Consider the following 13,410-nt stretch of genomic DNA (forward strand, 5'->3'; position numbering starts at 1 on the left):
GGAGTCTTTTGGAGTATGCTTTGGGCCATTATCCATTTGCACTGTGAAGCACTGTCCAATCTGGCTGAATCTGAGCAGAGAGTATAGCCTTGAACACTTCCGAATTCATCCTGCTACTTCTATCGGCAGTCGCATCATCAATAAACGCGAGTCACAAATCCAGCTTGGCTGAATTAGTTTCTTTTCATTTCGATCAAAGGCTCTAATCTGTCCTTCTTGATGTAAACTCTATATTTCTATTCATGAAGGCATCTCTCGATTGTACAGCGATGCTGAGTTTGTGTTGGTTTAGTGTTACTGAGCTCTGAGTACCCCAGATTGTTTATTTGGTGACTTGTAAAGCTTTTGTTCTCTCACTGATAGATTTGTTTTGTTTTTTAACCTAGTGATGGCCTCCTTCACTTACACTGACGTTTCTTTGAGCCTCATATTTAAAATTACAGTGGAAAAGTATAAAATATAAATTGAAAACTTTGAATTGACTTCAGATATTATGCCTGCTTCACTTGTCACAACACAGCCAGGGAACAAGACATGGCCAGACAACTGCCTGTCAAGTCAACTGTCTAGTGCGTATCGAGTGCGTAGTTGATTTAAAATAATCTTTGGTGCTGTACAGAGGCAAAACTACAAAAACTGTAAAAATTGTGTCTTTATTCAAAACTTATAGACCTGAATATACTTCTTGTCTCCAATCTAGTAATAAAAATAATGCCATTATCTCTTTCTGAGTGATGTCATTATCGACAATGAGATTATTCTTCTTTTGCCAAGTTACATTTTCACAGTCAGTCCAGTTTCCAGCATCGACCACTTTAGTTACTGGAAACGATACCCTACAAAACAAAAGCGCTATCCTTTTCCAGTGTGGGCTGAGCAATCCAAGCTCCCTTTCTCAAGCAGATTTCACAACTGGTGGTGAGCTGAAGTGCACAGTGAAAGAGACGCTTAAAGAGAACCTAATGGTGTCATTCATCTCTCCATGTATCTATTATTGATAAGCTAAAGCAAAGATGTTTTCCATTTGACTTCTCTCTGAATTTAGAGATCCATTCAAACTGGACAGATTATCATCATGTTTTAGATAATATACATTTTCAGAAATGAGACCTACCTGTCTGAAAGGAGATATTTATATAGTTACTTATTATTACCATTGTAATGTTGTAATCTATTTGTGTTGTGTTCACTCTTCAGACCTGCACCGGCACTGCCATACAGACCACCAAAGATTCAAAAGGACTGTTGAGCTCTCAACTTCATGGACATGTAGATCTCCGACTAATAGATGGAGACTTTCTTAATTTGCACTAATTTCTGAGACTCTGTTAGACCTTTGGGACAATTGGAAGTGTCACAGAGTTCCCAGCAAAAACGGGGGCTAACATCAAACCTTGATGCTACGCCTCTAAAAGGTGCTTTGTCATCCTTGCTCAGGTACCAGTGAACTATTTATCTATTTAACTATTTAACTAGGATACTACCGGTTTGTGCAAAGAGGACTCTGATGACGGATGATTCTCTTCGTGGGAAACTCGAGGAAAAGACGAACGCGAGGCGTCATTACGGACACTTCGTTTTTGCATTCTGTGATTGTTTTTATACATTTTCTTCTAAGCAAAATGCTGAAATATAAAGTCTTTTTTATAACTCGTCACGTTGCTTGAATGATCAAAGTGCAAAACATTTTGTTTTTTGACTTGGATGATGATAAATGGAGATAGAGGACGAGTCGGTAAGTAGTGGCGCAATGTTATTTCTCCAGTTTTTCATTTTTTATCACGTACTGAACACCAAATAAGTCCTCTATGTCCTTGTTGCCTCAGTGCTAAAAAAAAAATCTCCTATTTTTGTGAAAATACAGCTATTTTCTTCATGAATCATCTAAACGCTGGATAAAAAGAATTTGATTCCCTTTTAAGACGTAGACTACATTTTTATTGTGGCATTAATCCGCTCACTTTACAGTCTGTGCACCAGGCTCTTTTATTCCTTATAAGTTCATTTTTGCAGGAAAGAACAAAGAGGAAAGTAATTTTCACACACCTCAGCCTGCCTCTGACATACTGCTCGGGGCATGCGTTGGACTCTAGACATGTTTTCTCCTGATACTGGCAAGTGCTGTGGAGTGTCAACAGACTTGACAGACTGACTGTGTTCCAGAGAATTACACCACCGCCGAATGATTCAACATCAATACTGGCGTTTGTATGTTTAACGTTTGCGCTCGCCTCGTCCTTGAGAGGGCGAGCCAAGCCGGATGACGCCACAAGCTTTCCAGCGAGATGTTTTACCGTATCCGTCCTGTTCTTTTTGTTGCTTTCACGACATTCCTTTTGGAGTTTCTATGACTTCACTGTTGTCGAACGCCGAGCTCACTCACGCATTCACAGCGGCGCTCATTGCACCCCAGAGCATGAGTCAGGCTCTTTTTCTTTTTTTTTCTCAGTGTTAGTTGTTGACTTGAGGGACTCAATTGTTAACTTCACAGCGCAACGTGTCAGTGTTTGCATAAGGCATTTTGTACTTGCAGTGTTTCCGAATGCAGTGCTTGTTCAATCGCTGCTGCAGAATAACTGAAGCCAGTCACGCCCTGCATACCTGCATTGTGTTTTTGTAGTATCTAAATGATGCTTTATTTCCCTTGTTTTGGATGTGTTCAGATGTGTTCAACAGAGTCACCGCTCTGCTGGAAAATATGTCTTATTGCTGTGTCAATTAGCTGTTCAATGTTTATGCCATCTGTAAAAACCTAAATGTACTGTGTTTATTAAATTTTAAGTGTAACATGTTTAAAAACCATTGTAAAGTGTAAATGTCAGTTTTTCTTTTTTTTTGTTGTTGTTGTTTTCTTCTTCTTTTTTTAAAGCACAGAAATGTAAAGAACTGCTTTGAGACGTTGCCACTATTACATTAGGAGGTGAAAACATGGTGTTGGACGATTTCCAACGTTTTAAAAGAATGACAAAGGTGTCAGGATTACATTTAAGCTGTGAGAAGACATCAGAGCCAATTAAATGTCCCCTGTTTACAAGACGGTGTTTTAATTTCATTCATACTTTGATTTATGACTATAAGAATGCAACACACCACATTAAAATCCACAAAGAAGCCACCATGACCAATAAGGACGATGCAATAAACCGACTGACCAACTAGCAACTGAACTGCCTTAACTTTTCATGGCGTAGATTCAGCAAGGTGCTGGAAACATTTCTCAGGTATTCTGATCCATATTGACATGATAGCATCGAACAGTTGCTGCAGATTTGTCTGCTGAAAATCCACAAAATTAATCTCCTGTTCCACCACTTAAAAGTGCTCTATTGGATTGAGACCGTGGTACCTGCGGAGAACTTTTGAGTACACTGAACTCACTGTCAGGTTCAATAAACCACTTTGAGATGATGTGAGCTTAACACGGCATGGCGCATTAACCTGCTGGGAGCAGCCATCAGAAGACGGGTACACAGAGATCATAAAGGGATGGACATGGTCAACAGCAATACTCAGGCAGGCTGTGGCATTTAGGACCCAAAGTGTGCCAAGACATTAAACCTCCACCAGCAGCAGTCTGAAGGGGTCATATGAGGCAGGATTGATCCATGTTTTCATGCTGTTTATGCCAAATTATGTTCCTACCATCCAAATGTCACAGTAGAAATTACAAGACTCATTAGAACAGGAAACATTTTGCCATTTTTCTACTATTGTACAATTTTGGTGAGTCTGTGTAAACTGTAGCCTCAGTTTCCTGTTCTGAGCTGACAGGCGTGGTAACCGGTGCGGTGTTCTACTGCTATAGCCTATCTGCTTTAAAAGGAGATGTTCTTCTGCAAATCTTGGTTGTAACCAAGTTAGTTTTAAAGCTAAAACTAGATGTGAAAAAACCATTTTAGTTACATAAAATAAAAATAAAAACTAAACTTGAACAGCCAAGTTTGTGAATGCAATGACTTGAGAACAAAGCCACGTAGGAGTTTAAAGCTGATACCATGGATGGTTTCTGCTAAAAACCTCTGGGAAGTTTGAATTTTGTTTACTTTAAAATGTCAGAGATCACATTTTCTGAAAACTGATGTAGGATTTTGAAATCGATACCATAGTTGTATCTATTTTTTAGTATATTAAAAAAAATTGTAATTTTTATTTTTACAGTTTTATTGCAGCTTGCCCGATGAGCCTTTAATGGATGTGTTTATTGAGATTCTGAACGTGTACAAGACTGTGAGTGAACTGCTTTCAGAAAGGTCTGTTTTTATTTATTATGCCCTGCTTACAATACTAATTAAAAACTACTAAAACTAAACATTTTCAACATTGAAAGCTAAAATTAAACTTTTTTTTATTATTCATTATGATTTTTAAAAAGATTGAAAAAACTCTGGCGGTAACAAGCGGTTATTTGAGTTGCTCTTGTTGTCATTTGGACCTCAACGCAAACAAAATATATTTTCTCTTTTCCGCACCATTGTGTGGGAAACTCCTAGTAAATCATCGATTTCTGGAATACTCAGGCCGGCACTAAAAAGCATCACCTTTCTGATGCTCAGTGTAAATTTCGGGAGGTCATTTTTACCATATCTGCATACCTAAATGCACTGAGTTGTTGCCATGCGATTCACTGATTAGATATCTGCATTAGAGAACCCTTGAACAGGTGAACCAATAAAGTGTCTGAATATATTACTCTGATGAAAGCAGCAAATATGAAAAGAAAGACATCAAATGTCCTTTCTTTTATTTTTCGTTCTATTAAGCAGAAATCTGTTAGCAGGGTTTCTTTGTGTCACTTAAAGGAGCGAGACTGAGCTATGGCTCATTTTCTCAGTGACGTCTTTTATGCAGGTCCTTTCAGGTACCTCATGAAGTCCTGCACTGCTTCAGCAGTTGATCTTAGTTGTTCAACAGTGCCACCTGCTGGAAAACATGGCTCATTACAACAACTGCAGCGCCGCCCTCTCTGGGGTTCAGCTCGTTATCTTGCCATAATGTGCTCGAACTACAGGCTGAAGTTGATTAAAGGTCAGCTCCCCCAGCACTTGTTAACACCACTAGCACTGGAAAAGCACACAAAAACAGGAAAACCTCAGAGATCTAAGCTGCCCTTAAATCATCATATAATCAACATCAGAGTCTAGACCCTAGCTCCTCAAATTTCCTTTTTTGTCTGATATATAAATTTGTTTTCTTTTAATTTGAAAAGTTTGGACCTATTTAAATGCTGACTGCAGTGTTGATCTTTGTAGAAATGTCATTTCATGTATGTAAAATGTAGCTAAAATAATTAGATGTGGTTTATTAAAGATTTTTTTTCAGTTGATTGGTTGGTTGCCTTTCAAGAAGTTAAAGATTAAAGCCAAATGACAAATAGCAGTGATCCAAATCATTAGACCCATATTTCAAAGATCTTTTTTAACATTTTATCTTAATAATTTGTAGTGCTTTTCCTTACAGTTAGTGCAGTTTTAACAATATGAGACAGTAGATTTGACAGAAGTAGGGCTGACTGCTTACGGTTCTTCATTTGATGGCACTTTTGTTCATTTAATTTGAGTAGGATGACCACTGATGAAATCAATTTCTAAATTACACCACAGTTGATAAATAAATGCATTTTACACTGTGCACAAGTTGTGATCTTTGTGTCGCAGCCAGATTTCATTGTAAACACCAGACCACTCTGAATCTCTGCCCACAGATCTCTCTGTGTGTGTGTGTGTGTGTGTGTGTGTGTGTGTGTGTGTGTGTGTGTGTGTGTGTGTGTGTGTGTGTGTGTGTGTGTGTGTGTCATCTGTTGGTGTCCGCACTTCTGTGAGATTAGTGGCCACATGACAACACTGGGCTGGCCGCCTGGTGAGCCTTTCATTTGGCTTCACTTGCGGAGGCGGGCTGAGTGCTGTCCAACAGTTTACTGAGAGCTGGAGACCTACAAACTCAATTTCTGTGGCTCTGTAAATGAAGTGTAAACCTGACAGACCCGGAGCCTAGTTGTGATGGCGCAGGACGTTACAACTTTAACTGGAGTGGACTATTTAGAGGGGAAATCACCCTGTTGTTCAGACACAGGAGCTTTGAACGAAGGAGACAAAGAATATGATGACATCTTGGAGCTTAATCAGTTTGATGGACTGCCTTATTCCTCCAGGTTTTACAAACTGCTGAAAGAAAGGAAGGAACTGCCAGTGTGGAAAGCAAAGTGTGAATTCATGGACACTTTGGCCAAAGAACAGTTTGTTGTTGTCAGTGGCTCTGCCAAAACTGGAAGGAGCTCTCAAGTGAGTACTGTGGGGTATTCAACACTTCAGCACTGGATGGTTTTTCTTTTTTTTTACAGCAAGACATTTAAGTCATTTTTCTGGAAGCATCTGTAATGTAAGCAATTTGTCTTGTTGATCTTACTCTGAAACAGATACCTCAGTGGTGTGCTGAATTCTGCCTGTCAGTCCAGTTCCAGCACGGCATGGTGGTTTGTACCCAGATACATGCACAACAGGCTGTAGATCTCGCCCTCAGAGTGGCTGACGAGATGGATGTCAACATCGGTCACGAAGTTGGGTACAGCATCCCTCTTGAAAGTTGCTGCACTACTGACACAGTCCTCAGGTGTGGTACAGCAGCACTTCCTACGTTTCCCACTTTATACATCCAATGTTTCTTTCTCAGAGTCTTTCTCTCAGCATGGCGGCTATAGTAATGCACGGTCATGACACACAAAGCTAAATCACCCCGCCTTTTCTTCTTCTCAAAGGGGAGGTGAACAAAAGGCTTGAGAGGCTCTTTTCAGCAGTTCGTCCACAGCTGCCCGACTCCCTGTCTCCCCGTCTCCCCATATGTCACACTCCCTCATGTGGGTCCCTCATAGGTTAGCCAGGAAACAATGAAACTAAGCACATTAAGGGGAGGGAGACAAGATAAACAGGCACCCGGCAAGGATCCCCCTTCTCAGACTAATTATTAGAGTAAATTACACTAATGGCAGCAAAGCTGAAGTGTAGACAAAGTGTTTTTCATTAAGTTGCCACCTTCAGGGATGCTGAATGGATTTTCTTTTAACATACTGGTTTAAGCATGCAGGCTTACATTATAGAAAAGATTAATTTCATGCTATATCAAAATAGATACAGTGTGCCTGTGCGTACATTTACTTGCTCTTTCCTAATGTCAAGCATCATTTTATGGCCTTTTAAAGATACTGCACGGATGACATGCTTCTGAGGGAGATGATGTCAGACCCTTTGCTCGCACACTACGGTGTTGTGGTCGTGGATCAGGCCCACCAGAGGACTGTAGCCACTGATGTTCTCCTGGGTCTGCTGAAGGACATTGTCCTGCAGAGGCCAGAGCTCCGTGTGGTCCTCCTTACAGCTTTCCCACCCAGCCCCAAGCACCTGGCCCACTTTACCGGGTCGGCAGCACGTTTGATTCACCTGGAGACCCCGGGTGCAGGGGAGGTGGTGTACAGCAGCACAGGCGACGGCTATTTCTGCTCTGCTCTCCGTCTCGTGCTGGAGATCCATCGCTCCAGAGAGAAGGGGGATGTGGTTGTGTTTTTGGTGACAACGCAGGTAAAAAAAAACCCAAAAAACCCAAAACATCACCGCATGACCAGTAGATTCAGAAGCCTGAAACTAATGCACGTCTTTCTCTGATTTTCCTTTTTGTTAACTCTCTACCAGGAGATAGATCTGGCCCACAACATCCTGTCCCACGAGAGGAAGAGCTTACCCATCGATCTGGGTGAGCTACTGCCAATAGCTGTGCACCCTGGGCAGCCTGGGAGTCTGCCTGTCCTGGGGGAAGAGGAAACCAGCCAGACCCGCCGAGTGTTCCTCAGTTCAAGCCCAAATGAGGACTTTTTCTGGCCTGTTAGCTCGATAAGCTTTGTTATTGATGCCGGGCTTGAGAAAAGATATGTAAGTTGGTTGTTATTTGCATTATTTAAATCAGCACTTACATGAAGGCTGATTTCCAGGGTTAAAAATTACATCGCTGATGCAGAGACCCAGTTGCTGATTAATTAGAGAGTTTCATGTGTTGAAAAAGCAGAGATTTGAATGCATTGTATGGGACTTCCTATGCAGAAAGAAAATGAGAGAAAAACCGATATTCTGAAGTCTCACAAAAAAATGTTAAAGCTTAAGCTTTGGTCTGGAAAACAAGGTACATCTTATATTATAGCACAACACAATAGAGACAATAAGTCAAGTTTTAATTTTAGCCTCTTGTCAGTGTTATGTAAAGATAACAATTTAAATCATCAGTCTTTCTCAAATTATTTTCTAGATATTTCTGTGTTATTTGGGGTGAAAATATTTGCCATCAAAATGTAGCTTAGTTAACGTAAATCAAGGTTAACAGCCCGCTGTGCTGTTGTAGGTCTACAACCCCAGGATCAGAACAAACTCAGTCATCATTCAGCGTATCAGCACCGGTCAAACCGAGAGTCGAAGGCAACTGGCAGGTCCGGCAGGTGAGAAGTTAAAATGCTACAAAATCTGTGGCTGCTACTTCACTGCAGCTGTCCCATCTAAAAAATGATGTTTGCTTCCTGTAGGCAAGTGTTTCCGTCTCTATCCAACGGATAGACAACTTCCTACTCAGATACGCCCGCATATTGTGGAGTCTGACATCACATCCACTGTGCTGTTCTTGAAAAGGATGGAGATCGCCGGACTGGGTCACTGCGAATTCATAGACAGACCAGGTGAGATCTGCATAAAATCACTGTAGAAAAACTGATTTTTGTCTGAACCATTGTTCCCTAACTTAATTAAAAATCCGGTTCATTCAGTTCTTTGCCTTTTGTTCCAGCACACAGGAACTTTTTGTATTGGAGGGCAGTGAGCCGTGCTTCAGCTAAACTGACAGCTCCTGTTCTGCGTGCATCCTTTTAGAGCTGACCTGCTTTCGTTTGCTTTTGTTCCCCCGGACTTATTCACCCCCACAAACACACAAACACACAGACACTGAGCGTCACATTAGCTGATTAGAGCACAGACATGGCGGAGTTGGTATGAAGGACAACACAAGATAATAGACAGCTGTGGTTTCATAATTTTTCCCTTCCTCTCATTTTGTCTTGAGGTCTGTGTTTGTATTTCTATAGGGGAAAAAACGCATTTGTTTAAAAAAGAAAAGAAAAAATAAATAAACAGCTTTATTTTGCATAGTGATACATGGCAGATGTTGGTGAGGATTATAAAATCCTAATCTGCTGCTGCCCATTCACTCCAAGCATTCCCACTGGGGTGCCAGTCCACTGTGGGGGGCTGTCCTGGTGCTTTGGATTACTATTTGGACGGCATGAAAAAATGGCACACAACACTTTTACTCAACATGTATTTCAATGTAATTAATTATCTCATATGTTTTTTTTATGGTGCTTAATCCAAAACCCTGTCCAACCCAGATCCTGCAGGCCTCATGCAGGCTTTGGAGGAGCTCGACTACCTAGCAGCTCTGGATAATGACGGCAACCTGTCTGAGATGGGCATCATCATGTCTGAGTTCTCATTGGAGCCACAGATGGCAAAGACCGTGCTCGCCTCCTGTGAGTTTGACTGCGTCAGCGAGGTGGTCATCATTGCTGCTATGCTATCAGGTAATGTGACTGTGTGGCTGTTTAGCAAAAATATGCTATAAAGAGTCATGTAAATCTACAAAACCGTGCTTTGCTTTTTTTTTTTTTGGATTCTTTTAGCGCCATCTTGCTTCATGGTTCCTTCTGTGGAGCTGAAACCAGAGGCGACCCAGTGCTATATGAAGTTCCAGCACCCAGAGGGAGACCACTTCACCCTGATTAATATCTACAAGGCCTTTAAACAGTGCCAGCAGGATCCATGTGAGTGAGCAGAGCATCGCGACGCACAATCTCATAATGTTTATACCAGTGATAAGTTTCCTACAGTTTAGACCAACGGTGTCAAACATAAGGTCCAGGGGCCAAAATCAGCTCGCCAAAGATTCCATTCTGGCCCACTGAACATTCTTGGAGCATGTGAGGAAGGACATGAATTTTAGACTTTTTATTGCATTTATATAAGTTTTACAGCTTTTCCTACATGGCAGTTTATACAACACTAAAGTAAATAAGTAACAGATAAACAAATAAATAACAGAAAGATCCTGGTGTTTTTACCATCTACTATAGAAATTTGGGATTTTTACAGTGGGTTCACAGTAAAAGTTATGAATAATATAAAATATAAAATTATAAAAAGTTATAAAAATGTAAAACACAGCTTTCTATTAGACTGTAAAATGAGCTGACATGTTTTTTCTGTAATATTACACATTTATTTCTTACAATTACATTTTTTTAATCAAGTAGAAAAAGTGAGATTTATTTTTGAAACTGCACTTCTTTTTCTTATATTAAAATATCGCGGGGATTAAATGTGTAGTTAAACTTTTTTACACTGACAGAAAGAGGTGTTTCACTGGTTTGGCCCATTTAACATCAAAGTGGGCTGAACCACAGTGTAAGATGAGCTCGACTTCCCTGGTTTAGACAGTAGGCAGAAAAACTAAACACATGGCAGTTTTAAGAGTTTAATTACTGCCACCGATTCAGTAATTCAAACCCATCTTCCTGTTTTGTCAGACTGTAATATAGAGAAGTGGTGTCAAGACTTCTATCTGGACCACAATGCTTTGCTGATGGCCGACGGGATTCGCAGTGAGCTCACCGACACCCTGAAGAGGATCGAGCTGCCCATTTCAGTGCCCGCCTTTGGTTCCCGAAGTAACGCGGTCAACATTAAGAGAGCCCTCTTAGCGGGTTTCTTCATGCAGGTCAGAAAATGTAATTTATTAGCGTCCATCCTCCCATTTTCATTACTGCTTTTCAGAGTCAAGGTCACAAGGCAGGTAGGGAGAATCCTGCACCCATCCATGCACACGGCCATATTGGAATAAACTGTTAAGTTAGAAATCCTGTTTTCTTGTTGTTGTTTTTTATTCCAGCCCAGAAAGCACAGCAACTGTATTCGATCTGCAGTGAGAATTTAAATACTCTGCTTACAACAAACACCCACAGTCCTTCTAAAGACTCTTAAAAACATTAAACTCTCCTGAGTGGAACTAATGGCAGCATTATGAAGGGTGTTTTAATCATGTGTAATTTCACTCAGAGTTTAGTCTCCATAATTAACGGTCAAAGAATGGGGCCCATTTCGAATATTAATGCATTTCCATTTATTTAGCATGTAGGTGATTAAAGACATGCTGAATAATTTATGACTAATTTAAACAATCAAAGCTGACAAACATTATCATTATATTATTTAGCCCCAACAGCTTTACCACCATGTTGCCTTCAGCTTTGAATACAGATTTTGACTGATTAATTAAAGACTTCACTGGTTTGCATCTTCGCTTCTTTGCACACTAACTTCAGTTATTGAACTTAGCTGTATTTATATTTTAATTCTAACCACACACTTCAGTTGCGTTCATCACGTCGCTTTGGCTCGAGCTCACATTTCAGCTTCTGTCAATCTTAACACCTCATCAGACTCTTTAAACACCACGTATTTTGTGCTCTCAGAGTCTACCTCTCAGCCGACACTTCTACTCCTTTCGGAACTTGCACTTGTTTAACTCCTCGTCTTTAAATTTGACTTCACTCACTGCTTATTTAACCTCCCCTTCCCTTTCAACTTATTTCCATATTTGCATATAGACTGCCAGATTGTGAGTGTGAATTCAGCTTTTTTGTGTGTCATTTACTATGGTTTTTATTTTTAAAAACTGTATTATTTAAAGGTAAAAATGACAAGTATGAAATCACATCCTGCACCAACTCTTTTTCCCAGGTGGCACGTGATGTGGATGGATCTGGGAACTACTTTATTATAACCCACAAGCACATAGCGCAGATCCATCCTCTGTCTGGCTACGGAGCCAAGAGTCCCAAGCTGGGCCTGCCTGAGTGGGTGTTGTTCCACGAACACTCCTTTTCAGAGGACAACTGCCTCCGCACCGTAACCCACATAACACCACAGGAGTAAGTCTCAGCCTTGTTTCCATTTCCTTCCTTTAACATTTTCATTTGTTGACTTCTTTAACATTTGCATAAATGACTAGATGCAGTTTTTTTTTTTTAGACCACCCTTCTGAGGGAGGCTTAAATGTAATCAGATGGACACATTCCCCTTCCCCTTTGAACCGTATGTATTTAAAGGCCTAGTTCAGCTCAGACTGGTCATGCTGGTTGTGGAGGGAGGTCCTATAATCCTGCTTTCTAAGTATCTGCTAGTTGAAGAAGGGATTATGGATTGCACAGATCTCTAAGAATGTGGAGCTGCAGCTTAATGGAGGGAGAGAAAGCTCTATAGCCTTTCTCATGCTGTCTTACGTTTCACATCCCGAGCATGTGCAAATCCGTTAACTGTAGCTCGAATATGAGGAGCAGACACAGCGTAAGTCTTCTTTCCAACAAAGGCGTGTGCCGCTCAGCACTAAATGAGATCGAAAACAGCTTTGCAAATTGAAATTAAGTTTGCATTAGTTAAATTCATCACAAATTAGAAGGTCTACAGTTGTTTTTTTCGGTGCACAGAACACTAAAATATTCTCTCCTTCGTTAGGTTCATTCAGATGGCACCACAGTACTTTTTCTACAACTTACCATCGAGTGAGAGCAAAGACATCCTGCAAAACATTTTGAACCACGGGGCTTCTCAGTACCAAGAAGCGAAACCACCAGCAACACAAAAGGAATCCCATGAGGATCAGACTTCTGACCGCTGTGTTATACAGTGACTGATGGAGCCACTGTTTCAAGTTATTGGGACTTTTTGCACAATATAGTACAGAAAGAGACTGGATCATCAAGTAAAGAATCCTATAATTGTATTACTTTTTTGTGGCACAGTTACTGTGCCCTAACCCCCAATCCCAATATAGTCTTTGTATGTTATATTTGAATAGCTATAAAAAATGAACTAATATATGAAATAAAAATATTGCTCTTTTTAAGCCCATATTATTCGCATTTATACGTGTTCAAGATTTTTTACATTGCCATCGAGTCCTTTAAAGATTTTCTGACTTCCCTTCCTCCTCATCTCTCTTCAGCCATCAGACAGATAGCACTGTGTCCCCGGCCTGATTAATGAGTTGCAGTAGCAGTCTGGACATGTCTGCAGCTCCATCTGGTGTGAATATAGCTGACACCAGAGGGCTGACCCAGTTCACTGACACCACAGTGAAAACATCTTTCACCTCTTTGGTGGGCTTGAACAGCGCATCAAGGACGGTTGACCATAACCCACAGGGTGCCATGCTGCCTTGAAAATTGCAGGGGCTAGTTTGATGGCAAAGCAAACTGTACTTTTTTTTTTCCCAGAGATACAGTACTTTTGCAAACTGGTGTCAAATGCATATCGTTAGCAAGCAACAATT

At 40.7% G+C, this 13,410-nt stretch overlaps 2 protein-coding genes across 6 annotated transcripts in view; both read left to right on the plus strand.

Annotated features, from left to right (window-relative positions):
- The window catches only part of adam12b (ADAM metallopeptidase domain 12b), a 93,835-nt gene extending 90,801 nt beyond the window's left edge, over nucleotides 1-3,034 (plus strand). For all 3 annotated transcript variants that reach the window (XM_026189369.2, XM_026189371.2, XM_080287979.1), the window contains exon 23: nucleotides 1,198-3,034. In XM_026189369.2, the coding sequence (XP_026045154.2) occupies nucleotides 1,198-1,249 (52 nt within the window). In that variant the 3' untranslated portion in view covers nucleotides 1,250-3,034. The remainder of the gene's footprint in view (nucleotides 1-1,197) is intronic.
- Nucleotides 3,035-5,857: 2,823 nt separating this feature from the next.
- dhx32b (DEAH (Asp-Glu-Ala-His) box polypeptide 32b) lies at nucleotides 5,858-12,989 on the plus strand. 3 transcript variants are annotated; one of them, XR_013901029.1, is made up of 12 exons: nucleotides 5,858-6,278; nucleotides 6,413-6,606; nucleotides 7,193-7,568; nucleotides 7,680-7,916; nucleotides 8,380-8,473; nucleotides 8,558-8,707; nucleotides 9,413-9,604; nucleotides 9,704-9,844; nucleotides 10,607-10,797; nucleotides 11,820-12,010; nucleotides 12,111-12,425; nucleotides 12,594-12,733. XR_013901029.1 is itself a non-coding variant. In XM_026191101.2 (11 exons), the coding sequence occupies exons 1-11, from the start codon at nucleotides 5,997-5,999 to the stop codon at nucleotides 12,121-12,123; spliced, it is 2,061 nt and encodes a 686-aa protein (XP_026046886.1). In that variant the 5' UTR covers nucleotides 5,858-5,996; the 3' UTR covers nucleotides 12,124-12,989. The 3 variants fall into 3 exon arrangements, 2 of the variants coding, with proteins under 2 accessions (XP_026046886.1, XP_026046885.2); XM_026191101.2 differs by having other exon boundaries at nucleotides 12,111-12,989; XM_026191100.2 differs by lacking the exon at nucleotides 12,111-12,425 and having other exon boundaries at nucleotides 5,859-6,278; nucleotides 12,594-12,989.
- The last annotated feature ends 421 nt before the right edge of the window (nucleotides 12,990-13,410 follow it).

Source organism: Astatotilapia calliptera, chromosome 13 (genome assembly GCF_964374335.1).
Source record: "Astatotilapia calliptera chromosome 13, fAstCal68.1, whole genome shotgun sequence".
NCBI classification, from domain to species: domain Eukaryota; kingdom Metazoa; phylum Chordata; class Actinopteri; order Cichliformes; family Cichlidae; genus Astatotilapia; species Astatotilapia calliptera.